Consider the following 25767-nt stretch of genomic DNA (forward strand, 5'->3'; position numbering starts at 1 on the left):
TCAACTCCATGGGGCCATAGTGACAAGACTATGGCTTGTGATCTGCTCCAGAGAGTGGAACTACGTTTGAAATCCTGTGCGCTGCACACGCAGGCCATAGGGGCAATCAATATCTGCTTCTATCCTCTCAACAATGCAACAACCACAAAGGTCCTGGGCTTTTCTTGGGGGGAGTGTCCACAATAAACATTAACAGGGTCCAACTGACTTTCTTACAATAATGCGGGGCCAGGGCTTGGGCACTTCTGCTCTGGAAGGGGCCATGCTCATAGCCTACACTACAGTGGCACCATGGGTTGAAAGCCTATGGGCACACAGAAAGAGCACACCAGCTCTAAGGCCCTTCCTCCTTTCCCTGGGTCTGAACTCACGACCATAGGCTGTTAGTGGGCTTGCTCAGCCTGCGGGGCTGAGTTCATCCCTAGAAGCTGCTGCTGGCTTTGCTCATCTCTAGCTCCATGTCTCCATAGTCATGTATAAATGACTCATGAGCTAAGAACACTGTGTTCTGTCTGTCTGCAGCAGGGGGCCCACAGCCAGGACTGCTGCTGTCTCCACCACAGGGCCGGCACCAACTCCCCCAGCTCCCACGGAGACCTGCCAGAGCACCCAGAACCCTGATCACAGATTTTGCCTGCAGAGAACAGAGCTCCCGGAAGTGGATAGCACAAGCTGAGGAGCTTTTGGGAGAGAGTATATTTCAAAGACAGCAGCAAATTAAAGTGCTTACATAAAATCCATCATCTACTCAAGCATGATGGTGCATGCCTTTAATCCTAGAACTGGGGAGGTAGAGGCAGGCAGATCTCTGTTAGTTCAAGGCCAGCACTACATAGTGAGTTCCACGACAGTCACAATACACAGAGGGACCCTGTTTCAAAAACAAACAAACAAAAAAATAAAACCACGCAAAAAATAAAAATCCATCATCTATATGACATATTAAATACAAGCCCCAAAGGACCCTTAGGCTGAAGAAAAGTGGTTTAGTGACTAGCCTCATTCCATCTCATGTGCCTGAACTTCACAATGGGTAACTTAGGGCGCGGTGTGACGTAGGGGATGTTTGAAATTCCGGAAGTCTACTATACCAGATTCTGTCCGTATTGGTTATCTACAGCTACCCAATATGCCCAAAACCTAGTAGCTGAAAACTACAGCATTATTTTGTAGACAACTTCTGTGGGGCAGGAATTTGGAGGTGCATCAGTTGAACAGTCTCGACACTTTATAAGGAGACAGATAGCCTGAAGAAGACCAGAGGTATGTTTTCAAGTTGGCTCACTCAACGGAAGCTATAAAACAGACTCAGACTCCCGAGACACAAAGTAGGGTATGAGTGACGGATCCAGCTGGGAGGACTAACTATAATTCAGCTCTCCAGAGGAAAACACACTTAGAGCTCTTGAAATCAGAAACCTAGAGAAAAGATAATTTTTAAAAAATGGGCAGAAGGCCTGGAAATTTAGCTGAGTTGACAGAACACCTGCCTAGGGTGCATGAGGCCCTCGGAATGATCCTCAAGTCAGTATTGCTTATTAAGGCTAACTGTGATGGTCCTTGCCTGTAATCACAGCCCTTGGGAGGTGGAGGCAAGAGGCTTAGGAATTCAAGGTTCCCCTTGACCCACAACAGCCAGGGGCTACGTGAGATCTGTCTTTACACAACAACAGAACACATAAGACAGAGTATTAGTGAGATGTGAAATGATTTTGACCAATCAAATATGTATGCAATTACCTTTACAGAAGGGAGAAGACTGAAAAATATTTGGGAAAACGGCCAAAAAACAAACCCATAGATTCATGGACTCCAATAATTCCCAAGTACAAGAAACAAGCTGAACTGAAGTGCACATGAAACCACACAGGATCAAAATGCTTAACCGTACTGGTGGAAATGAACTCCTAACAGCACAAAATGACACAATATGTTGAGAGGAAGAGACAGGAGGATGGGAGTAGACTTCTCACCAGAAACAATGCAAGCGAGAAGCCAGCCTAGCATCGTGTTTGAGGTCTGAGGATCATGCACAAAGACACCACAGCAACAACACAAGCAACCTCTGACTTGGGTGGAAATAACCCTCAAAAGTGCAGGCTAAATAAAACCCTGTAAAATACACAGAGACACGGGCCTGGAGAGGTGGCTCAGCGGTTAAGAGCATCGGCTGCTCTTCCAGAGGACCCGGGTTCACTCCCAGCACCCCCATGGCAGCTCACAGCTGACTGTAACTTCATTCCAAGGGATCCAACATCCTCACACAGACACACAGGCAGGCGAAACAACACATAAAATAAAAATAAAATAATTAAAAATAAAATAAACAAAGACTGAAAGAACTCATCACCAGTGTGCTTGGCTAAAAGAACTGTTAAAGACAATCGGCGGGCAAGAAAATAGTATTAGATAAAAACAAGAAGGCTGCCTCTTACCAACATGATGTCAAAATCTTAGCAATAAGATAAAGAGACGGGAGGGTTACCAAAGGCTTTAAGTGCAAATCTGAACTTAAAAGATCCTACAGGCTACACCAGAAAACTTTATTTTATTTTTATGCCCATATTTATTGTGTAGGGAGGTCAGAGAATAACTTACCAGAGTCAGTTTTCTGCTTCCAGAAAACATACATATCTGAAAAAAAACACTTTCAGTAAAGGTTCAGGAAACAAAATTAACATACAAAAATCAATTGCCTTTCTACATACAAATAATAAACTTACTGAGAAATTAAAATAAAACTATATCATTCAGCCACAGCTTGAAAATGTAAAATCAGGAGCTGGGCACTGGTAGCTCATGCCTTTAATCAGGAGGCAGAGGCCAGCCTGGTCTATAGAGCAAGTTCCAGGTCAGTCAAGGATACACAAAGAAACCCTGTCTCACTGGGTGGTGGCGGCACATGCCTTTAATCCCAGCACTCAGATCACTGTGAGTTCAAGGCTAGCCTGGTCTACAGAGCGAGTTCCATAACAGACTCAAAAAACAAAAACAAAACCGTCTCCAGAAACCAAAAAACAAAACCAAAATAAATAAATAAAATAGCGTGTTCATACATGAGTTCCTGAAATAAAAATTATAAATACCTAGACGTAAACCTAACCAAGAGATGAAAGACCTCTACAATGCAATGTTAAGATGATGACAAAGAGACTAGAGAGATGGTTTGTCTGGTAAAGTGCTTTCCGAGCAAGCGTGAGTTTGATACTCCAGAACCCATATATATATATATTATATATATATATATATATATATATATAATACAAGCATGGTAATGTGTGCCTGCAATCCTAGTGCCAGGATTGGTGGGGACAGCAAGGTCCCTGGGGCTTGATGGCCAGCCAGTCTATCTGAATCTCCAAGTCAGGTTTAGGGAGAGACACTGTGTGAAAGCAATTGAGGGAGAACTCGGTTGTCAACCTCTGGCCTCTGCACATACATGCACACCCATGAATGTGTGTACACAAAGGAATACACACCCAAGTTTCTAAAAATAAACTGAAGACAGTGACAGTAGATGTAGAAAGACTTCTCATGTTTCAGGAATAGTAAATTACCATATTGTGAAAGCTTCAGGGTTAGCAAATTAATTATCATATTGTGACAAGGCTATCTTGCCAAAGGTGATCTACAGACTTAAGGCAATCCCATGAGAATTCCACTGACATTCTTCACAGAACTAGAAAAAAAAAAAAAAAGAAACAAACTGAAATTCGTTGGGGATACAGAAGATCAAGACTGGCCAAACTGAAGGAATCGTAACACCTGATTTCAAACTACACTACAGAGCCAGAGGGACAAAGACAGCACAGTAATGCCACAAACATACTCATAGGATAATGGAACAACCTAGAAGACCTAGGAGTAAACCTGTAAGCCCAGATAGCTACAGCTACCCAGTTTTGACAAGGGTGTCAAACATACATGCTGGAACAAAAGATAATGTATTCAGCAAGTGGTGTTGGCAAAATGGGAGGAATATTCACCTGCAGAAAAACAAAGCTAGATCCATCTCTCTCATTCCTCATAAAAATCAATTCAAAATAGATTAAAGACCTTAAAATGAAACCTGAAATGCTGCGACTACTAGGGGAAAACACTTAAAAAATATATAGGTAAGAACTTCCTGAGAAAGATTCAAATAGCATAGGAAATAACCATGATTGACAAATGGAGTTACATAAAATTACTTTTCAAATATTTATGTATTTATTGTGTATACGTGTGTATGCATGAGCATGATATTTTGTGTGTGTGTGTGTGTACACTCATGTCATCATGTGAGTTTGAGACCAGAAGGAACATGAAATATTGACTAAAATAAATTCATAAATAAACTTTATTCCTAAAAGACAACTCAACAGAAACATAGACAAAGGGTATCAACAAGAAATTCATAGCATAATAAACACCTGCAATGGTTTGAGTGACGAGTTTCCCCAAAATTTCTGTGTTGGAAGCTGGTACCCCAAATATCAAAACTAAGAAGTGACAGCCTCTGGGAAGTGATTAATGGATAGTGTGGAGGCCCCCCGAATGGGGTCAGTGGCTTTAGGAATGAAGCTTGAGGAGCCCCCACGGATATGATGTGAATGAATGCTCAATCGTAGGATTTAGCACATGCCTCCCAGTACATACTAAACTGTCTCTAGATTCCTAATCAAACCCAACACAGTGAAAATGACATGTAAGCATCTGTCATATAATATTGTTTGGAGAATGAAAACAAACATGTTTTCATTCATGATTATGTCCACACAGGCATAGCCAGTTGTCTTCTCCATGTTTCTAATAATCTGCAGTTAGGCGAATATGCACAGCCCTCAAATATGGAGAGCCAACTATGTCCAGGAAGGGCACAGAGTTCTCACTCCCTGGGAGGGGGTGGCGAGATGCTTTTGATGCTCTAGCCTGTAATGTTTGCGTCCAGATAAGAACACTTAAATAACACGAGCGTTCAAAACAGCGCACTTAGATAATTCCTGAAGTGCCGCCCAGGCCTGAGTGATGGGCTGTTGGCATGTGTCTCCCTTCACCTGCTCACTGAACATCCTCCTTCACGCCAGGAGCAGGCCAGCCTGCCCAACCCTTCGGCAATCCAGAACGTCCATCCATCACTTCCAAGCAGGGAGCGATAGCCTCTTCATCTGCGAACACCGAGTGCGGCAGGCCTCTCAACTCTCCTCAGACTAAAATCAAGTGGTGATGCCCCTTCCCATCCCTTGGACCAGAGTCTGCAGAGGGGAGGAACTCTGCCTGTCTTTAGTCAAATGTCTCAGACCCAGGACTCAACTCATGAAACACAAGCGAGCGTTGTATCTGAGGTGTGGCTCACAAGCACTGTATCCGAGGTGTGGCTCACATGGAAACCTCCATGGTTTTATCCTCAGAGGGGTCGGGTCTCAGTGCTGACTCACTGCGTATTGATATGAGGTACTGGCACAGAGTGTGCCCTACCTAGTGTGTCCCTCTCTGTGAAGAGCTGTAGAGGCATTCTCCTCTAGATGCCCCTGAGTATTTGATGGGAAGCGGCACTCAGAGGCCCGGGGTTGGAGCTGGGTTGGTGCCTAGGACCTCTCAAAAAAAGACTTTACTGCTGGACGATGGTGGTGCATGCCTTTAATCTCAGCACTCAGGAGGCAGAGGTAGGCGAATCTCTGTGAGTTTGAGGCCAGCCTGGTCTACAGAGAGAGTTCCAGGACAGTCAGACTGTTATACAGAGAAAACCTGTCTTGAAAAACAAACAAACAAACAAAGAAGGCATTGCTGACCAATCTTATGACTGGGACTTGGAGGCCACCTTCAGGTGACATCTTGTCACCCACAGAGTCTCAGTTTCCTACCTAGTAATGTGGGGGTGTTTTGAGAATTTCTTGAGCTAGTTCTTGGGCAGTTCTGGGTCCAGCATCTGGAGAGAGGATTGCTGTGGTTAGTGAGTTACAGGGTCCAGTTTGCTTGTGATCAAACACACACACACACACACACACACACATACACGAACTGTTATTACGGGAGGTGTGGAGATAGTTCAGCAGTTAAGAGCAGCGACTGCTCTTCCAAAGGATGCAGGTTTGATTCCTAGCACCCACACTGGTGGTGTCTCACAACCATCTGTAACTCCAATTCCAGGGGCGTCCCAGCCTCCTCTTCTGGTCTCTGCCGTCAATGCACACATGGTGCACAGACACATATGCAGGCAAAACACCCACACACATGAAATAACAAAAACATTGTATAGACAAAACTACCATGAATTTTGTAACATAATAGCATTACCCTAACATGGGACTTAGGCCGATGACTTCATAGACCCAGGCTTGATTTTTCTGACCTTGAGACATGAAAATATTTCTGTCTGCCCCACTGCCATACTCCATGTGTCATGAAACAAGGTAGGATACAGATCTGGGGAGTGAGATGACCAGGACAGGTCCTTCTTTAGAGTTTTATGATGTGGTCTGCAGGAACTCCCTGCAGGGGCTGCGAAGGCTGCAGCTGCTCTGCTGCCCTGGATCCTGGGGTTGCCTTAGTGTTGAAGTGTTTGCAATCCTAGCTCAGCTCAAACATAGTAAAGGGAGGCTTTCTGGGAAGTCTTCATTTTTCACCTTGACTGTGTGAAGCCCCTCTAATGAAGCGGAATGATAAGCCCCCACGGGCGGCGGCGTCTTGCAGAAGGGCAGGCAGGTTTCAGAGAGCAATCACTCAGGTTCCTTATCTGCTGGAATTCTGATGGGGCCTCAGATCCATCTTCAAAAGTTTCAGCCATCTGACACCTAGCCAGGAACCAGATCTCTCCAAACTTGACACAAATAACACAAACCTGAAGGAATCTCATTGCCAAGTAGGGAAGCAGCCTACCTCCCTCCTTATCATCCAGGTTTATGGCCAGGAGCCATCACTCTATAAGGCAGAGCCCGGGGCAGGCACAGGAAAGGGCAGAGACAAATGTGTGTTTGGATGAGACACTCGTGTCCGTGAGGAGTGGGCGTGATTCGGTTGTCTGTCTTTGCTAAGACTGTCCTGATCTGGACATGGACTCGGGGTGTTCTCATCTGCATACCAGGGCTGGCCCAGGGAAATGCTGTGTCCCACACCGTGTCTTGGAGCTGCTTCTGTTTTATCTGGAAAAATCTTAGACCCGTGTTGGAGTATGCCTTAGGATCAGGGTCCCAAGAACAGACAGTTCTGTGGGAGGAGGATTTGGGGTTCCCCATGCCTTATAACTCCCCAGCTGGTCATTCCCAACCCAGTTATGAACCATTGAAAAATCTAGCTGGAATGAAGGATGAGTCTAGGCACGGGGCACTGGGTGAGCCCCCAAGGACCCTCAGACCTAATGTCAGCAGTCTTTCCCCAAACCCAAGAGGTGTCCTATCTAAGGTAGGAAGGTCCTGGCTTGTTGTGCAATTAGTTGTGTGACAGCTAACAGGCTGAGCTCTAAGCTAGACTGCCAAGCTGTGTGCCCTGACTCACCCCATCACTCTAGGGAATGCCCAGCAGATGGAGTGCTCCACTGGCTGTGAATGAGGCTGCACCAGTGATCCCAACAGCACCCTGGGATCCCCTCTCCTCCCGGCCTGTTTAATGCCTATTGCCATGTTCGTGAGCTAAGATGCTGCTCCCTGTTGAAAAGAGTCTGCATGGAGCCAGAGCTCATAGGCTTGGGAGTCCTGTCTTGGGGGCAGCCTGAGTTAGGATGCTGAGTTGCATCCCAGGGTGCTATTTAGCTAGTGCAGCAGAAGGCCAAGCCAGGGATTTCCTAAACTCTCTAATGTTTGTCCTGCCCCCGCAGGAGGGGAGAGGGAAAAGGGCACGCTGTTTCATAACAGGCTTGGAGAAGGTTCGGGTGCCATCAAATCTCCATCTACTACTGCTTCCGAGAGGTTTGAGGGTGGGGCCACCTGGTGAGGCTCTGCCAGTAGACCTAGAAGGCAGTAATGGCAACACTGACTTCAAACACCCTTCAGACACGCCTGTGACCGTCTCTTCCTTCCTGCTGGGTCAACCTGGGAGGTCGTAGAAACAGCTGAAGCCTACATCCGCAGCTGATGTTGCTCCAAAGAAAGGTAAACTTTTGGTATGTTTATCAAGATGATCTCAGAGGACGTTAGTGTTGGTTATTTTAACTAATGGGATACTATTTTGAGAAAATAAATATTGATGTTGTCTTGAACTACTTACCCATACAACACACACACACACATACACACACACACACACACACACACACGTGTGTGCACACACAATTCTGAACAGTAGCACCATTAAATATTGTATTGTATTTCCATATTGGTAAAGCTTCTGAATAAAACAATAGTCCTCTCTTATTCCATTTCATTTTCTGCCAACCATGTTTTGGAAATGTGAAGTGGAACATTTCATAAATAAACATTTAAAAATGTATTTTGTTTTGGTTTTTGGTTTTCAAGACAGGGTTTCTCTGTATAGTCCTGGTGGTCCTGGGATTCACTCTGCAGACCAGGCTGTTCTGGAACTCAAGAAATCCATCTGACTTTGCTTCCCAAGTGCTGGGATTGAAAGTTTATGCCGTCACCACCCAGGAAACTGTGTGCTTTTAAGTTAAATAGTTTGAAGAACTCTCAAGCTCTCCTGTTCCATGCCACACAGCATGTGTATAATCTCTCTCTCTCTCTCTCTCTCTCTCTCTCTCTCTCTCTCTCTCTCTCTCTCTCTCTCTCTCTCTCTCTCTCTCTCTCTCTCCACCTCTTTCTCTCTTCGTTTTTTGAGACAGAGTTTCTCTGTGTAGCTCTAGCTTCCCTGGCACTCACTCTGTAGACCAGGCTGGCCTCGAACTCACAGAGATCCGCCTGACTCTGCCTCCTGAGAGCTGGGGTTAAAGGCGTGCGCCACCACCGCCAGGCGAATAATCTCTTCTTCTAGCATATCCATGCGGTGTGCTCTGCCCTCCTGTCTTAGGATTTCTGCTGCTGTGACGAAACATCACAACAAAGAGCAGCTTACGGAGGAAATGGTTTGTTTCTCTTAGCCAATCACGGGACGAAGTTAGGGCTGGGACTCCAGGAAGGAGTCTGGCATCAGAGACCATAAAGGAACCCTGCTTACTACTTCGCTCATGGCCTGCTCAACCTGCTTCCTCACACAGCTCAGGGCCACCAGCCCAGGGGTGGCCTTACAACCACCGTGGTGAGCTGGGCCCTCCCACATCTGCCACTGATCACGGCTACACCTGGAAGACTTGCTTGCGAGCCAGATCTTATGGAGGCATTTTCTCAATTAAGATTCCCACTTCCCAGACATGGTCATATCATATCCATAGTCAAAGGCAGAGAGCAACCAATACATCAGCTCACTTTCTCCACTGTCCTAGGGCTCAGCATCCCCTGCCTATGGGATGGTGCCGCCCACAGTGAATGCATCTTTCCACCTCTGTGTGTTTCGATATAATTAATAAAACCCCGTGGACATGCCCGGGGTCCACTGTGATGTAGAAAGTCCTACACCGGGTCTCTTCCCACATGATTCCAGATTATGTCCATTGAGAAGTGAAACTCATATCACAGTATGAAACTATGGTTTTGAAAGACGAAACTTACACAGACATAATTATGTTGCATCCAAATTGAAGTGTATGATTGTTCACTGTCGTCATTTTGGTCTTATTATTTATTTCTTTTTTTTTAAAGGATCTTATTTATTTATTATGTATACAGCGTTCTGCCTGCATGTATGCCTGCAGGCCAGCAGAGGGTACCAGATCTCAAAACAGATGGTTGTGAGCCACCACGTGGTTGCTGGGAATTGAACTCAGGACCTCTGGAAGAACAGCCAGTGCTCTTAACCTCTGAGCCATCTCTCCAGCCCTTATTATTTATTTCTTAAAGCAACTAGACTAGTAGTAGTTTTGTTGCTTTATTCCCTGTCAAATAGTTATGAAAGCTGCACAATTTAGGAATAAATGAGAAAATACATGTCAGACTCACCCTCTATATGCAATTGCTGGCTGCATGACACTACTTACTGCTTATCTCTATTATTAGTAATGTATTATTAGTAATGACATAGTTGATAAAATTCTTATATTTTTACTTAATAAAATGAAGCCAATTTTTGTGTGGGGAAAAAAAGAAACCCTTTCTTTATAATGGCCTCAAGGGCGAAATTGAATTACAGCATGATATTTTAATTATTCTACTTTACTTTCTATTGCCATTAGCCTATGATAATGCTTCATTTATAAATCAAACTTTATCACAGATTTATACATACAGGAAAATGCCTGGTGCAAATGGGTTTAGGCTGTCTACAGTTTCAAGCACTCATGGGGGTCTTAGAACGTATCCTCTGTAGTAAAGGGGGCAGCTACCCTGATTATTGCTTTGCTCCTAGGACCGGATATTGGGACTTAAAAAGGAATGGAAGGATGGTACATCCTTCCATCTATTTGCTGTGTGTTATTGGGGACAAGTGCCAGTGGACAATGCCTGGCTCTGATGGTCTGCAGGACATGTCACAGGGAGTGGGGTCTGGGCTCCGTCTTCACTGGTCAGGAATGTCCCCACTTGCCTGACATTTTGGACTGGAAAATTGGAAAAAGTCTGGTAAGTGGGTGCCATGCCTTCCTGGCCTATTGCAATGCTGATGCCCTGGGGTATATGGTGCTGTTGGGAAGGATACTACTGCACCACCGATGGACAGGCTAGAGACACAGAGGACAAACACAACTCCTGCCCCTCACCAAATGTCCAGCCTGTCAATGGCCGAGCCAGGGTAGTGTGAGGTCCTAGGAGTATGAAAGAGGCTCCACTACCTTCTTGACGCACTGGATAAGGTGGAAGGTTGTCTCCTGACATGCCTGGTTTTTCAAGTGGAGGCGTTGGGGGAAGCTGAGTTAACCTAGTCCCTCCTGCCATCCGTGGTGTGTGCTAGCAATGTCACAATTGAAGCAGCTGAGTTCAGAGACAGCCAGCATCCTCAGGCATCAGCTCAGGCTTCTCTGGAAACCAGAGGCTCTTTGCCGGCTGTCAACACCTTACAAGGATTTCCTCTGATTTAGGACTCAGGTGGGCATCAGTGTTAATACCTGCTCCTGTACTCAACACTCGGTTCTGCAGGGCCAGCCTGTTGGGTTTGGAGCCAGATATGGGAGTCCTTGGTGGTGCTGTCTTATCTTTGACCCCCACCTCGAGGCACCCATGGGGACAGTCTCTCCAATGCTCATATGGACAGCACTGGACCACAGGCCTGCCCTTCTATCCCACTGTTCTTACCATACTTTCTTGGTTGCAACACATTTCCCAGCCGCCTCCCTCCCACCCCATGTTATGGTGTGGCTGTGAAGTGTCCCCCACGAGAAGCTTAGGTATTGAATACCTGGTCTCCAGACGGTGGCATCAGAAAGGAGTTCTAGCTGAAGTAAGCGGGTCACTGGAAGTGTGCCTTGGAGGTTATCCCCAATGCTTGTGCCTCCCTCTCTCCTTCCTACCTGCCATGCAGCGAGTAGCCTCTGCCACACAATCCCCCTGCCACTGTCACAACAGTCTCCCTTACCATGGGCCCTGAAGCAACAGAGCCAAGCACTGCAGAGGGACTCTTGAATTGTGAACCCAAATACATCTCTTTATAGTTATTTCCTCTAACTACATTATTTTATTACAGTGACTCAAAAGTAACTAATTCACTATAAAATGAACAGACTGCCTTGAAGGCAAACCTGTTGGCATATATGGGAAACCCCATTGTTGTCCAGAGTCTAGACGGGTGTTGGAACATATGTCTTAAGAAGTTTGTTTTAACCCAGAATACATCTTAGACTCAGCCAAGACAAACGGACCACCTGGAAGCGAGTGGGACCCTCCTTTGGCTGGAAATGGCTTTGGTCCCACAGTGTTTCTGGAAAGTCCAACAGCAATGCTGATGTTCTGGAGTATTCGGTGCAGCCGAGAGGCAGGCTAATTGGAGATGCACAGTATAATAAGTACTTGTCACTCACCTGCCCAGCTGTGCCCCCCTGACTTGAGGAGTTGGTTGCAGCCGAGAACACCCGCTTGCCCTTTGCTGGGTAGACAGAAGTCTTCCTAACTTTTGCAAACACAGCACACTCTTTAGGAAACATACCTAATTTTCGTGGCAGCCTAGAAAAGGCACCAGCTTGACAGAAGACATCTCCCATCACCTAAATTATGCTGATGAGCAATAATTCAGTATTCTACCAAATGCATTAAAGAACTAGAATGACTAAACACTAACACAAAGAAAGACACCCTCAGTTAAACAATGAGTAAGGTAGACTTCCCTGCTGCTCCAACGCCATTCAATTCAATTCCCTGCCCCATAATTGACAAAGCTCATGATTTACCAGACAACCTTCCAGGTATTACTGTAAATTAACTGGGTTCAACTTTAAGCCAAAGAATTGATCTGTTGTAAGAGGGACCAGGAGCTTTGTGCTGAATTAAATTAGTAGACCGAGAGGGTCTGCTTTTTTTTTTCTTATGAGTGATCGGAGACACTGGAGGAAAAATAAAAGTTGGGGACTGGCTTTGTTTGAGGTGGTCTCGTTATGTAGCCCAGGCTGGCCTTGAACTCCTAGTCCCTCGCTCCCACCTGCCTGAGTCACATGACACCACTTGGAGCTCACAGAGGTCAGTTTCAGATGGCAAAGTGGCTGCGTAGTGACAGTTTTCTTTCCTAGAGGAGTGGCAGCATATTCCCATATGACTATTGCTTATAGTAATTGTAATTATTATAATATATGTCCAGTTAGTGCCACCATTGCCTCCAGAGCTTCAGGAAAGTGTAAGACAAGTTATTTTTAGTCCTGGATCTCACTCTGAAGACCAGGTTGGCTGTGATTAAAGTCGTGTACCACCACTAAGAGGCTAAGACAAGTTTTAAAGCAACTTTATTCATGTTTTGTCCTTGACATGGTACAAAACACAGGTATTTATTTATTTTAAAGATAGAGTCTCACTATCTAGCTCAGGCTGGCCTTGAACTCATACTTCTCCAACCTCAATTTCCCAAATGCCGAAATAAGTGGAATGTGACCCCATTCTTGGCATATGTTTTCAACTTCTTAAATAAATTGCTCCATTTTGTGGGATTAAACGGCTGTTTGAAACCAAAGGCAGGACCTTCCACTTTATCTTAACGATTTTCCCATGAACCCAGTCTGTCAATGCCAGCTGACCAGAACGTCCCTCGCAGCTCTGCAAACTCATTAGCCATGCCTTTGGCTTCCCACAGCATCGTAAACGACACGCCACGGCAGCAACTGACAGGGTTAGTTCCAGCGTCACACTAGTCTCTTGGAGTTGTAGCCCCAGCCCTTTCTCCCTTGCTCTGTGTGACATCAGCTTCCTCATCTGGCGAGAAGCCGATCTGCACATCTTGCAGGTCTCGGAAAGTGGGTACGATCACTTCTAAACCGTTACAGTTATTCGCTGCTATATAACAAAGCACGCCCAAGATGTAGGGCCTGAAAACAGTGATTATGATTCTGCAGCCAGGCTCGGGACAGTTAGGGCTAGGGTCTAGGGTCACTCATACAGCTGCGTAGCTGTTTGGGACAGAAGGTTCAAGACCTCACTTATCTGGCAGGTCCCTGGGAATTCTCTCCTGTCCCTGTCCTGCTGTGATCTGCCCAGACATGCGCACAGCTTGACTTCTCCGGGGCGGGGATTTCAGTGCAAGCAGCATCACCTCTGGGTCATTCTAGTGGCTAACTAGTCACAAGCCCAGCTTGTGTTCAAAAGGAGAGGAGATGCCACCAGCCTGCTGCCAGAAGCAGGGCCGGTGACCAGAGGAGGGCAGATGCCACCAGCCTGCCGCAGGGAGCAGGGCACGTGATCAGGGAAGGGAAGAGTACCAGTGGTCAGCCTTGGAGGCTACAGAGTGCGGGGCTGGGAAAATCAGAGTAAGTGGACACAGCTCCGAGCCTGCTGGTCCACGGAATCACAGGACTCGGCTTTTAGTGCTCTCCACCAAACTGAAGACATGACAGAGACAAGGTTGGGGCCTTGCCATGGACCCCCTCTGTTGGGTGACTGGCTAAAGCTCCGTTGGATGCAGTTCACTTAGGGAGGAAAGGATTTATTTCGGCTTATAGATACAGAAGGGGAGCGAGTCTACCACAGTGAGTGGAGTCTGTGACAGTGCTGGGAGCTGAAACCCGGCTGATGACATGTTCTGTCCATATACAGGAAGCACAGATGGGGAGCAGGAAGTGGGGTGAAGCTATACCCTCAAGGCTGACCATCAATGGCATACTTCCTCTAGCAAGGCCCCAACCTTTTTATTTAAAGATGTAGGTGTGTGTGTGTGTGTGTGTGAGTGAGAGAGAGAGAGAGAGAGAGAGAGAGAGAGAGAGAGAGAGAGAGAGAGAGAGAGAGAGAGAGAGAGAATGTATTCCAAATGTATAAAAAATGTGTGTTCCCACAGAGGCCAGAAGAGGGCATGGGACCATGGGACCGCTTGGAGCTGGAGTTACAGCAGTTGTAAACTACTTGACTTGGGTGCTGGGAACTGAACTCGGATCCTCTGGAAGAGCAGCAGGCACTCTTAATTGTGGAACTATTTCTTCAGCTCTCAACATTTTTTTTCATTTAAATCACAACAAATGCTTTTTCTGGTTATGAGTTAGTGAGCTATGAAGCCCCAGTTCAGAAAGTAACCTTTTTTTTTTTCCTTTAGATGTGTGACTCTGGTAAAACAACCTTTTGAAGCCCAGACACCAGGTGTCCATGGCAAACGTCCTGGTCAACTTTAGTTGTGAAGGTGACACAGCCTGGAGTCACGAGAGGAGAGTCTTGGTTGAGGAACTGCCTAGATCAGACTGACCTGTTAGCATGTCTGTGGGGATTGTCTTGACTGTTGCTTGATGTGGGAGGGCCCAGCCACTGTGGTCCTACGCAGGTGGTCTTGAACTTCCTAAGAAAGGTAGCTGCGCAAACACTGGCTTCAAGCCAGCTACCAAAGGGCATCCTCCCTGGCTCCTGCTGGCCTTTGACTGTGCCAAAAGTTCCCTGCCACACAGTTCTCGCTGGATTTGTTCCTGCTTTTAGATGCTATCAGGATACTTATCAGCCTAGGAAAGATGTCAGGCCCCCACATCCCTCACCTGAAAGTGAGATGCTCCCTTCTCTGAGGTGAGGTGGGAGCGAGGGGCTCCCAGTGGGTTTGTTTGAGGTTGAAAAGCTTGGTCAATGATGGTCCCAGGGAGGCCAGAGACTGGCTATATGCTGGAAATTCCATATGACCTTCAAGCTATGGGACTGGATGACATTCCCACCCTCCCATAAGGTTCCCTGTTTTGTAATTTTTTTATTCCAACTGAATAAATTACTTAGTTTACTATACCTAACAAAATTAAGCTTTTTTCCCGTGTCTTTTAAGATGAGTATGTTCCACAGAGACTAGCAGCACACTCATGGGACCTGCGCAGACTCAAGCCTGATGAGTTCCAGCTCTGAGGGGGGGAAGTGGACACAGGACAAGGAGCTGTTTGCAACTGATACTGCTACTAAAGGGAAAAAAATCAATTTTCTTCAATGGAGTACCTCCCAGGGTACCAGCCACCCCCCAGGGCAGGCTCCATGCAGCTGGCCAATGCAAAATGAACTCCTTGTTTGTTTGTTGCGGGTTTGTTTCATTTTGTTTTGTTTTATTAGTTTCCTGAAAGATTTCTGATTGTATTAACCTCACTCCCACCACTTGCCCTGTTTCCCGTCCATCTTGTGTTCCCTCTCTCAACCCCAGGCTTTTATGCTAAATTAAATCACACTTTAAATCAATTTTCTACTGCTGCTTACTGCTCAGCCTCTTGTCACTCACCATCCCGGAAAAGAGGAAAGAAAACACAATAAACAGAAAGGCAGAACAGAAACCGGCCTGCTTGGGAGTGGTCTCCCAACTGTCCCACCTGGAACCTGCAGCCTCCAAGCCACGCCGGTGTCCCTCAAGCTCCACAGCTGCTCACCCTCTGCCCTGCCGTTCCCAATACCCACCGGCCCCTTCTCCAGTGCCGAGGAGGGCCCCTGTCCCTGTGCCTCCTGTCTGTGTCCTCCAGCTCCTGCCTGTACAGCTGAGGATGACTTCCCCAGCGACTGAGTGTGAGCCCCTCAGCCCTAGCAGATCCCCCAACACTGGCAGAACGAAGGTTGCCGATTGATTCTGGCACCCGGGTCGGGCCATATCCAGTTTCTGGCTAATAGCTGCTGCTTCTGTGTAAGACCAGCCTCACGCTCTGGCCTCTCGGCTCCTCCCTGAGGTGGGCTGCTGCGCACACACTGTCCATGCCCACTTCTGAGCACAAGCGTTAGATCAAAGCCTACAGAGGCCGTCGTGGGACTCAGTGGTCCTTGGAAGTCCCGGTGACAGGTCGAGTCCTTTACCAACCCTTTTCAAATTATCCGAGGACACTTTTGGCCCATGGCTCTGTCCCATTTTTTCTTTTCTTTTCATTATGTTCTCTATTGGCTAAGTTAAAATCATTAAAAAGGTGGATCAGTGGATAGAATGCTGTGAGAAGTTATAATACTGCACATAAATCTTAGTTGATGCTGTCCTCATAGCTCATCCCCAGGTCCAACCCAAGCCTTACCAGGTGGCTTTGGGCTGGCTTATTTGCATTAGGAAAAAATCCTTACTAATTATTTCAGTTTTGGTTCACTGACTTCGAAGAGCAAAGTCATTCTAGGAATAAAATGCTCTCCACAATTCCACAAGACGGAAGTTCAACCCTCCCCCGCCACTGCCAGAATCTGCGCTTGCAACTGTCTCCTAAGTGGGGCTTTCGTTCTTTTCCCAATACTATGTTTATGCTACTATGTCTTGGCTGAAGCTTTAGCCGTGATCTGCAGGGTTCCAAGCACAGCTGAGACTGTGTTTCCCGCCTCCTCCCTCTTCCTGCACCTCCCTAGCGCTGTCTGCTTCATCAGCTCCGCACCCCTTTAAGAAGCTCATCGCAGTGTTTCTCTGAGGACACAGCCTCCGCGGTTCCCTTTCCTCTCCCCCAGCTTCAGCTCAGATGCGTTGCCTGTCATTCTCCTCCCTTAATTTTCCTCTTCTCTCACGTGTCCCACTTGGACCTCTTAGGGAGGTTTTGTTCTCTGTCTCCTCCATGCCTACAGTCTTTCTCAGAGGATGTAAAAGACAGTTCTCTGTGTTCTGATATGTTAGGGCCTGGCACCAGCTGGCCAGTGTTTTCCCACTGAACTACGTCCCTTTGAAAAGGGGCTCACTGAGTTGCCGATGCTGGCTTTGAACTTGCGATACTCCGGCCTTAGCCTGCAGAGTGTCTAGGATTTCAGGCCTGTACTACCAGGCCTGGCAAAGAATTTTAAATATGAGGCTTCTTCTTCCTCCTCCTCCCAGGCCTCCTCTTCCTCCTCCCTCCCCTTCCTGCTTTTGTCTGTGCTTCTTTTGCCATTTTGGCCTCTACTGCTAAGAGGCTGAGGTGTGATGTGTTCCACCTGGGCCTCTGCCCGCTTAGCAAGCCCTGAAAGTTCTTCATTTTCCTCTCTGGACCAGGGAGGAGGCTGCTCCTAGCTGAAGGGCCTGGAAGCTAAGTGGCAAGTGAACAGTGGGGAGTGGAAAGATAGCACCCCCCATTTAGGGCTGGGTCTTCAGTCTGAAGTGATGCTCCTCCTACCGCCTTTGCCCAGGGACTAGACTTACAATCTTACACCCAAGTGACGTTTTGTCACAATGTTAGCTCTAATAGGGGTGTGTGTGTTTCATGAAGGTGTGCATGCTTGTATATGTATGTGTGTATATGTTTGTGTACATATGTACATGCCTATGTATGTACATGTGTACATGCTTGTGTATATGTGTATGTGCATGTGTACATACTTGTGTATATGTGTATGTGTACATGCTTGTGTATCTGTATATGTGCATGTGTACATGCTTGTGTATATGTGTAGGTGCATGTGTACATGTGTGTATATGTGTGTGCATGTGTAGGTGCATGTGTACATGCTTGTGTATGTGCATGTGTACATATGTATGTACATGCTTGTGTATATGTGTATGTGCATGTGTACATGCTTGTGTATGTGTGTACATGTGTATGTGCATGTGTACATGCTTGTGTATGTGTGTACATGTGTATGTGCATGTGTGTATAAGCATGTGTACATGTTTGTATATGTGCACATATGTATGTGCATGTGTACATGCTTGTGTATGTGTGTACATGTGTATGTGCATGTGTGCATGATTGTGTATGTATGTATATGCATGTGTACATGCTTGTGTATGTGTGTACATGTGTATGTGCATGTGTACATGCTTGTGTATGTGCATGTGTGCATGCTTGTGTATGTGCATGTGTGCATGCTTGTGTATGTGTGCACATGTGTATGTATGTGTGTACATGCCTGTGTATATGTACAGGTGTAGGAGTGTATACTCAGGTCAGAAGCTGATGTCCAAGTGTCCTCCTCTGTTGCTTTTTACCTAAGTTTTTGAGACAGTCTCTCACTGAACCTGGAGCTGGCTCTCTGACTCAGCTAGACTGGCTGCCGAGCAAGCCCTGGGATCCAGGCAGGGTCACAGATGTGCACTCTGCTTTCTATGTGGGTGCTGGGGATTGAACTCAGGGCCTTACGCTCCTGTGACAGGTAGTTTTTGAAGCTGACTCTCAGCCTAGGCTCTTGGTCTTGGCCTCTCCTGCTTCATTTCCAGCCCTGCAGCCCCAGCCTGCTGGGACATGTCTGTTGTGCAAGCTGCAGGCACTGCTCAGCCCTCACCAGCTGCCTCTGGTCAGTCTGGCCAGCATCAGAGTCCATCTCCTTCCCCTTCACTCTGAACCATATCTGTAACCTCTTAGGGGGGTTAGGGAGTTGAAACAGCCACATTTTATTTTCTTCATCTGTTGCCCTTACCTAGATGGTTGAATTTTACTTTGTTTCCCACTAACTAGGAAGGAATTTAGAAGTGTGTGTTCCCACCTCAGATTCTGGTTGTGGGGACCCTGCCCAGTCCTTTTTGCTCTTAGTTACTGGTGTAGACTTTCCCCATTCTTTTACTTATTTTCCTCTTCTCACTTATTAGGCTCAATCTTCCTGAATGTCCAGTCTTTTAAGAGGCAGACACATCTATTTTATCCTAATTTATTATGAGTGCTAAAATGTCAGCACCTACTCTTGCCGTCCTGTGGCTTGCTTTGGACTCTTTCTATAGCATCACTGCTTTTCAGTCGTATGTTCCAGAGACTATACTTGCCGTTTCCATCCTGGTCCATCTCTACTCAGTGCCAAGAAATTCCCAGGCAAAGGCCTGGGATAACTAAAGTCTCTAAGTAACAGAAATGCACAGAGCTGGTCACCAAAGCATGTGAGGAAGCTTCAGTAGAGAACATTTAGAGCAGACACTGGGACTGCACCCCAGAAAGAACAACAATAAATCCCCGGACTCCTTCGCTGGAGAAACTGCAGGGTCTGCCTTCTAGAAAACCTCTGGAGCGTGCTCAGAGGAGGTCTGGAGGGATGGGGGCTCTCGAAAACACCTCTGCCTGGCCACTGGCTTCATCTCTGTGCTGTCTGCTGCTGGCCCTCCTGGCCTGAGAAGGACGGAGGAGAAGAGAAAAGGCTTTGAGAGAGAGCCTGGACATGAGCTGTGACGGATGCTTATCCTGACATCTGAGCTCTGGGCAACATCACAGGCGACTGGATGTACCCTTTCCTGACAATTACAGTAGCTGGCGCAGGCTTTCTGCCGTGAGGGTACTGACTGCCGGGCCGTGCTGTCACTATGAACAGGGAGCAGGACATATTTTATAGGAACCAGACACTGAGAATTAATCTATTACATGTACTTCATGAAATTAGGTAGAGGTCTGTGGGTTGATTGTGGCAGTAGTTTGAGATCACATTTGGAGAAGCTAAATGTCAAACTGGACTAACAACAGTGGCCTCGATTTGGGAACCGGTGCAGGAGGGAGGCTCAGGAGTCAGAGTTGGTTATGGAACAGTGGTTAGGTCCCAGCACTCTGTAAGTGTCAACAGACTTAGAGAGTCACAGGAGGAGCTTTGAGCAGAGGCTGGTGTCTATCTGGGTATGCTGGCTCTGTTCTCCCTGGAGGTGAAGGACCCGGACTGACCCGGGGTGGGGATAAGGACTTCTGATGCATCTGGGCCTGTGACTAGGGGGCATGGGTACTGCCATTTAATTACTGCTCCCACTAGAAGCTGTCCAAGGTCTGGAAAAGATGGCAGCAATGGGAAATTCTGGGATAGACATGCCCTAGAGCTATCTGATAGAGGTAGGGGTGGCTGGTGTATTACAGGGTTTACAGCAAGGAACACATGGGGGAGCTTGGAGTAGAGGGGGTCTTCCTCAGGATTGTCAACACCTAGCATCACTCATCATCACAATGAACAGCTTCCAGAAGGAAGCAATGCAGGCTGAATAGAGCAGGAGCCCAGCACATGACTTCGAGATCCTGATAGTTATTGTCACTGATGTCAGAATGACAGATCACGGATAGGTCAGTTAGGAAACTCTATTGGTGGGTCAAGGAGGCCAGAAGAAAAATGGCGCTGTGCCACATCTCTGGGGGAGAGGGATGAGTGTGTCTGGAAGGGAGGAGGGCGAAGGCAGGGTATGGACACAGGAGCTCATGTGTAGGCACTCAGTGAGATAAGACTGGCCTCTGGTCGTTGTTCCATTTTGCAACTAAAACCTAAGTTGGTAAGAAGAGAGTGACTTTCCCAAGTCATGCAATTTTAGCATGCAAGATGGAATTCAAATCCATTTCAGATTCACTTGACTCCAGAGTTCCCTTCTGCCTCACTGAACTCAGGATGTCGGTTTCCTTCTGTATAAAACTGAAGGACCGAATGAGATGAGGATTTCCCAGTTTGGACTGGAACCACCTTCATCTGTTAACTGCAGTTTTGTCCACCATCCTGAGTTTGTCCTTTTGTGCTGTTACCTGTGTGATCATCTTCTTACAGCAGTTCTACTTATTTATATATTTGTCTTTATTATAAAGTTTGCATGACATAAAGTTCACCATAGTAGCCATTGGTAAAGTATATAGTTCAGCGGATTAAACTCATTCACGTTACTACGCAACAGTTTTTCATTTTGAATGCAAATATATTTTGGAAAGCAAGGTAACACAACTACCACAGAATAGAAAACAGAATTACCCTCCATGAATGGAGGCAACCATTGGAATACATGAGCTGAAGCCACCAAGTCATTAACTTGTGGCTGACTCCTTCCATCCCTGCAGGCTGTGAGACGAAGCTTGCCCTCCAGTCCCCATATCTATTAAAGCAAGTGTGGGAACATGGAAAAGACACAAAGCCAAACTGACACATCTGACATTCTCGGATGACGTAACAAGGTGTGGAAGACTCACTCTCTTACTTTGAACTTGACAATTTTCCCATTTCAGCATAGATATAATTAGAAATATTATTGCCCATAGAGGTTCAAAGCATGGGTTACAGAGCCCTGGCTTTACCTCTTATAAGGGTTGGATTTCCCCAATCCTGCAGGCCCAGCTGTCTTGGAAGACTCTCTACAACACGGCACTCTGTTTTGGTGTCTATGTGGTCCAGCTGTGATGAGGCCACGGCCAACAGATGAAACCACTAGCTGCTCTGAGAGAGTAAACTTTGTCTGGTCTGGGTGGGAAGACCAGGTGTTCTGAGTACCCGAATGGAGAGGTCTCAGTAGTACAGGGAAAAATCCCTATTTGAGGCAGAGACATCAGACATACAGCTTCACGGGGATTCAGATTTCAGTGTAAGGTTAGACTTGTCCGGATAATGGGAATGAAACATGTGCACGCGTGGCTTTGTTGGAAGCACCAAGGATCTGAGCAGAACACGGGAAGCGCTGTTTTTAAGCTGGAAGGGATGTACTCCGCCAGCGTTAACATTTCTACTTCAGAAGTTGGGAGTGTCTTCCAGAAAGACAAGCTGCGATGTGGGAACACACGGGGTTAAGACCCAAACTTGGGTGCTGGCTTTGCCTGCATTCACACTCTGAACTTACCCCGCCCCCTTGCTGTCCCGGCACACGCGACGCCCAAGGGACCCAGGGCCTTCATGCCTTACCTGGGGCTTGCTCTCGTCCTTGTCTTTGTAGTAGAGGAGCTGATCCCCACGTAGCACGAACCATCGCTGCTGCCAGTTCTTCATGATGCTCCTCTGCTTCTTCAGCCAGCCGGCCTTGAGTACAGGGCCCAGCTTGTGGGGGGCCGGGGACCTCCCCGGGCTCCGGTTCTGCTCCCCCATCACCAGGCTCTTGGAGCGAGCTGGAAGCCGAGAACACAGTGAGTGTGGAGACAGAAGCCAGTTCTCACGCCCTGCACCCTTCCCACTGGTTTATGCACCTGGGGGTGGTATATAGCCTTCCTTCATTGGTTTCTGCTGTGTCTCCGGGATCCAAAATTCCCCACTACTCCAGGTATACTCCTTGTGGATAAGTCCCATCCAGGGACAGCAATTCCTTAATTTCCATACTACCACCCTCCTAGCTCAGACATTTTGGTTTTCGTTTTTTCTCCATTTCTCTCCTATTCAGATCTTGGCTTTGGCTGCTGGCGAGGTTCCACTCAATCTTAAAGATTCAATTCAAAAGAGCCGTCTCTTGGCTGTTGGTACCGATCTAGCCAGCCTTGTCTCAGCCGTGTTTTGACTCAGCGAGGACAGCAGCTGCCCCTGCGCTCACAGGGAGTGAGAACTGCCCCCACACTAAGGGAGAATGGTGATCCCACGCAATGAGTTTCTCCAGGGAAACTGAAGAGAGATCTGAGCAGTGTTTGGGAGTCTCACAGCCTCGCTCCTTCCCACAGCCGCCTCTCACTCCCAGCAGCACCCGACACGGAGCACGCTGCGTCTGCATTTCAGACAGGTCTGCACCCTGTCCCCATCTGGCTGCTGGGCCTGGCACCTGTGCTGCTTGGCACAGGATCGGCACATATATCCCCTGATCACAGTTTATAGACACTAACCTACTGATTACGGCCTTGCCTTTCCCTGCCAAACACCCCCGTGGACTTTACAGAACGCCTTATCCACAGTCATGGTAGCCCACACAGCTTCTGACCATGAAACTCGAGTCATGTGACAGTGGGCCCTCGATCGTGGGACCCACTGGCCTTGCCATGTTCCCACCCTCCTGAAGCAGCTGGTCTAATAGGAAAAAATGAAATGGCCTTTTGAAGACACAGTTACAGCCGGTAACAGTGCCGGCTATGTGGCAGCAGCCTGGAGGGCTGGGGCAGGGCTCCCCAGATGGCACTATAGGCTCTGAGTCAGCATCTGCCAGATGGGACTGTTCCTCCCATCCTCAGGACCCACAGGTCCAGGAGTCAAGGGGGTGGACAAGGGAATAGTTCCACTCACTATCACCCCTAAGGACCAACTAGGAACATTTTGCTTCCTGTTCCTATGACGTTAGGTTCTGCTGGCCTAGAAGTTTTGGTTCCAGAAGAGGAGCACTCCTGCTAGGAGACACAACAACATTCCACTGAGCTCAGACCCCACCCCCACCTCCCTCCTCCCCTCAGGCTTTGAGCTTCTGATGCCCTTAAGCCAAGAGACTAAGAAAGGAGTAAGTGTTGGGAGGGGTGATTGACCTGGATTGCTTCTTCATGATGGAAGCAAGAAAGATTGTCTGGAGCGCAGGAGATGCGTTAGGGCGCCTCTTGGTCCTACCATGTCCTGTGTTTAAAGTCAATGGGAAACTACAGCAGTCTAATCCAGGCAGGGTGACAAAGGACCCCAGACCCTTCAGGAATGAAGGTATAGGCCACTCCTCCAGGAAAGGAGCCAAGACCTGCTGAGGTGCTTGTAGAAGGTGGAGGAAATGCTGAATGGGTAGGAGAGGAAGGTAGTTGTAAATACCAGATAAGGACATGTGACCAGCTGCAGAAACCAGTCAGGATTATCACTGACATGAGTGCTTCTGTCGTATTTTGCTAAGAATGTGTTTGCACAGATACGTGTTTTTATTCCGTGATTTCTCTATCATGCAATGAAACATCAATAAATAGAGTACCCATGGTTATCATATTTAAGTTTGTACAAGAAGAATTACTGAAAGAATGTCCCTCAAGCAACACTACCACCTATCCTAAATTTATAATGCATTTGCAGTTGTATGAGGGACAGTTATAGCATGTCAAGCGTAATTACGACCCATGTGTGACAGTTATATCACGTTTAGGCTGTATAATGACCTGGTTATTGTCTTCATTTGAAAGTTAATCATGCCATAAGGAGACGTGACTGTGTGTCAAGTTGACAAGGGGTAGAATTGTAATAGCCACATTCTTGGTGGTCAACTTGACTTCATCTGGAATTAACTAAAATGACAATGGTTGGGCACACCTGTGAGGAATGCTTTCCTTGATTAAATTTGAAGTAGGAAGAGACACTTTTAGCCCAGATCTTCTGGGGTGGGAACCCTCACCTTCACTCTGGGCCAGCCTCTGGTGGCCGCCTATGTAAAGGCTGTGGAAGAAGGGAGCTTGCTCTCATGGCCTGCTTGCTCTCATTCTTGCTCGAGATTCCAGTCCTAGGCTGGCATCAGAGCCCACATCTTCAAGATTCTGTTATACACTGAAGATCAGCTGAGACTGGAGCCTCGGGCACTGAACCAGATTCTTGAGCTTTCTCGTGGTAGACAGGCCTTGTTGAACTAGCTAGATCATAACCTGTAAGGCACTCTAATATATTTAACCGAATTCTTGAGCTTTCTCGTGGTAGACAGGCCTTGTTGAACTAGCTAGATCATAGCCTGTAAGGCACTCTAACAAATTTAACAAGTTCCACCAATTCTGTTTCTCTAGATAACCCTGACTAACGCAGCATCGTAACAAGGTAGAATAGTGTTTGCTTCCCTCCCTCGGGAGCCTGCACGGAGCTTCCTGGCATCATGAAAGCTGGTCTTCATGGGGAGGGCTTTCAGGTCACATCCAGCTCAGGAGCCTCTGGGCACTATACCTGAAATGCATGGTGTCTTCAATAGCAGGGTCTTAACTTGCACTTGGGAGGCAGTCAAGGCCAACAGCAATAGGATGTTTTGGGAGTCTCTTGGACAACCCTGACCAACGTCTGTAAAGGGCCTTTTCATGCCTGCTGATGAGGTTTTGTTATAGAATCCTATGCTCTTAAGGAGAGCATTGACAGCCCAGATAGGAAATTTTCATTTATATTACATGTCTGTGTATGTGCAGGTTTGTGTGTATGTATGAATGTATATTTATATGTGTACACAGACTTACAGTTAATATATATAATTTAGGTAGGTGGAAAATAATACGATGCCTTATGATATTTTCAGACATCTTTACTGTTATCTATCGATCTCCTTCCTCCTTTGTCTGTACCTCCCTCTCTCTTCCTCTTTGTTTTTCTCCCTTTCTCTCTCTCCTCTGCTTTCAGGCCCCACTTTCCCTTCAAATCACTCATGTCTATTAGCCCCCTGTCTCTCGCTCCCACACGGCCCCTTTCACTTTCCTGGTTTCTGCAGTTACTCCAGGCCATAGACTCAACTCTGAGGACTTAGAGCTGGAAACCAAATGAGAGAGAACATGCAATGTGTGTTCTTCTGGTCTCAGTTACCTCGCTTAATATGATCTTTTCCAATTACATTCATTTTCCTGAAAACTCTACTCCTTCACGGGCATTAGAGCCCTTACTTCTTGGGATTCCAGATCAGCTGAGACAGCCAATCTCATGGACTGAACAACTACTGGTTTCTTGGACCTTCCATTGGTAGACAGTCATTGTTGGAGTATCTGGGCCACACCCT

The 25767-nt window shown here is 47.0% G+C and overlaps 1 protein-coding gene across 10 annotated transcripts in view; it reads right to left on the reverse strand.

Annotated features, from left to right (window-relative positions):
- Arhgap22 (Rho GTPase activating protein 22) overlaps nt 1-25767 on the reverse strand; it is a 148760-nt gene that overhangs the window by 73758 nt on the left and 49235 nt on the right. For 6 of the 10 annotated variants that reach the window (XM_040747724.1, XM_040747727.1, XM_040747725.1 and 3 more), the window contains 2 exons: nt 22062-22261; nt 2599-2634 (listed from right to left, as the gene is read on the reverse strand). In XM_040747724.1, coding sequence (XP_040603658.1) covers nt 2599-2634; nt 22062-22261 — 236 coding nt within the window. Of the gene's footprint in view, nt 1-2598; nt 2635-22061; nt 22262-22339; nt 25197-25767 lie in introns of those variants that run through there. The other 4 variants (XM_040747729.1, XM_040747722.1, XM_040747726.1 and 1 more) reach the window with 2 other exon arrangements.

Source organism: Mesocricetus auratus, unplaced genomic scaffold, assembly GCF_017639785.1.
Source record: "Mesocricetus auratus isolate SY011 unplaced genomic scaffold, BCM_Maur_2.0 Super-Scaffold_100006, whole genome shotgun sequence".
Lineage (NCBI taxonomy): Eukaryota > Metazoa > Chordata > Mammalia > Rodentia > Cricetidae > Mesocricetus > Mesocricetus auratus.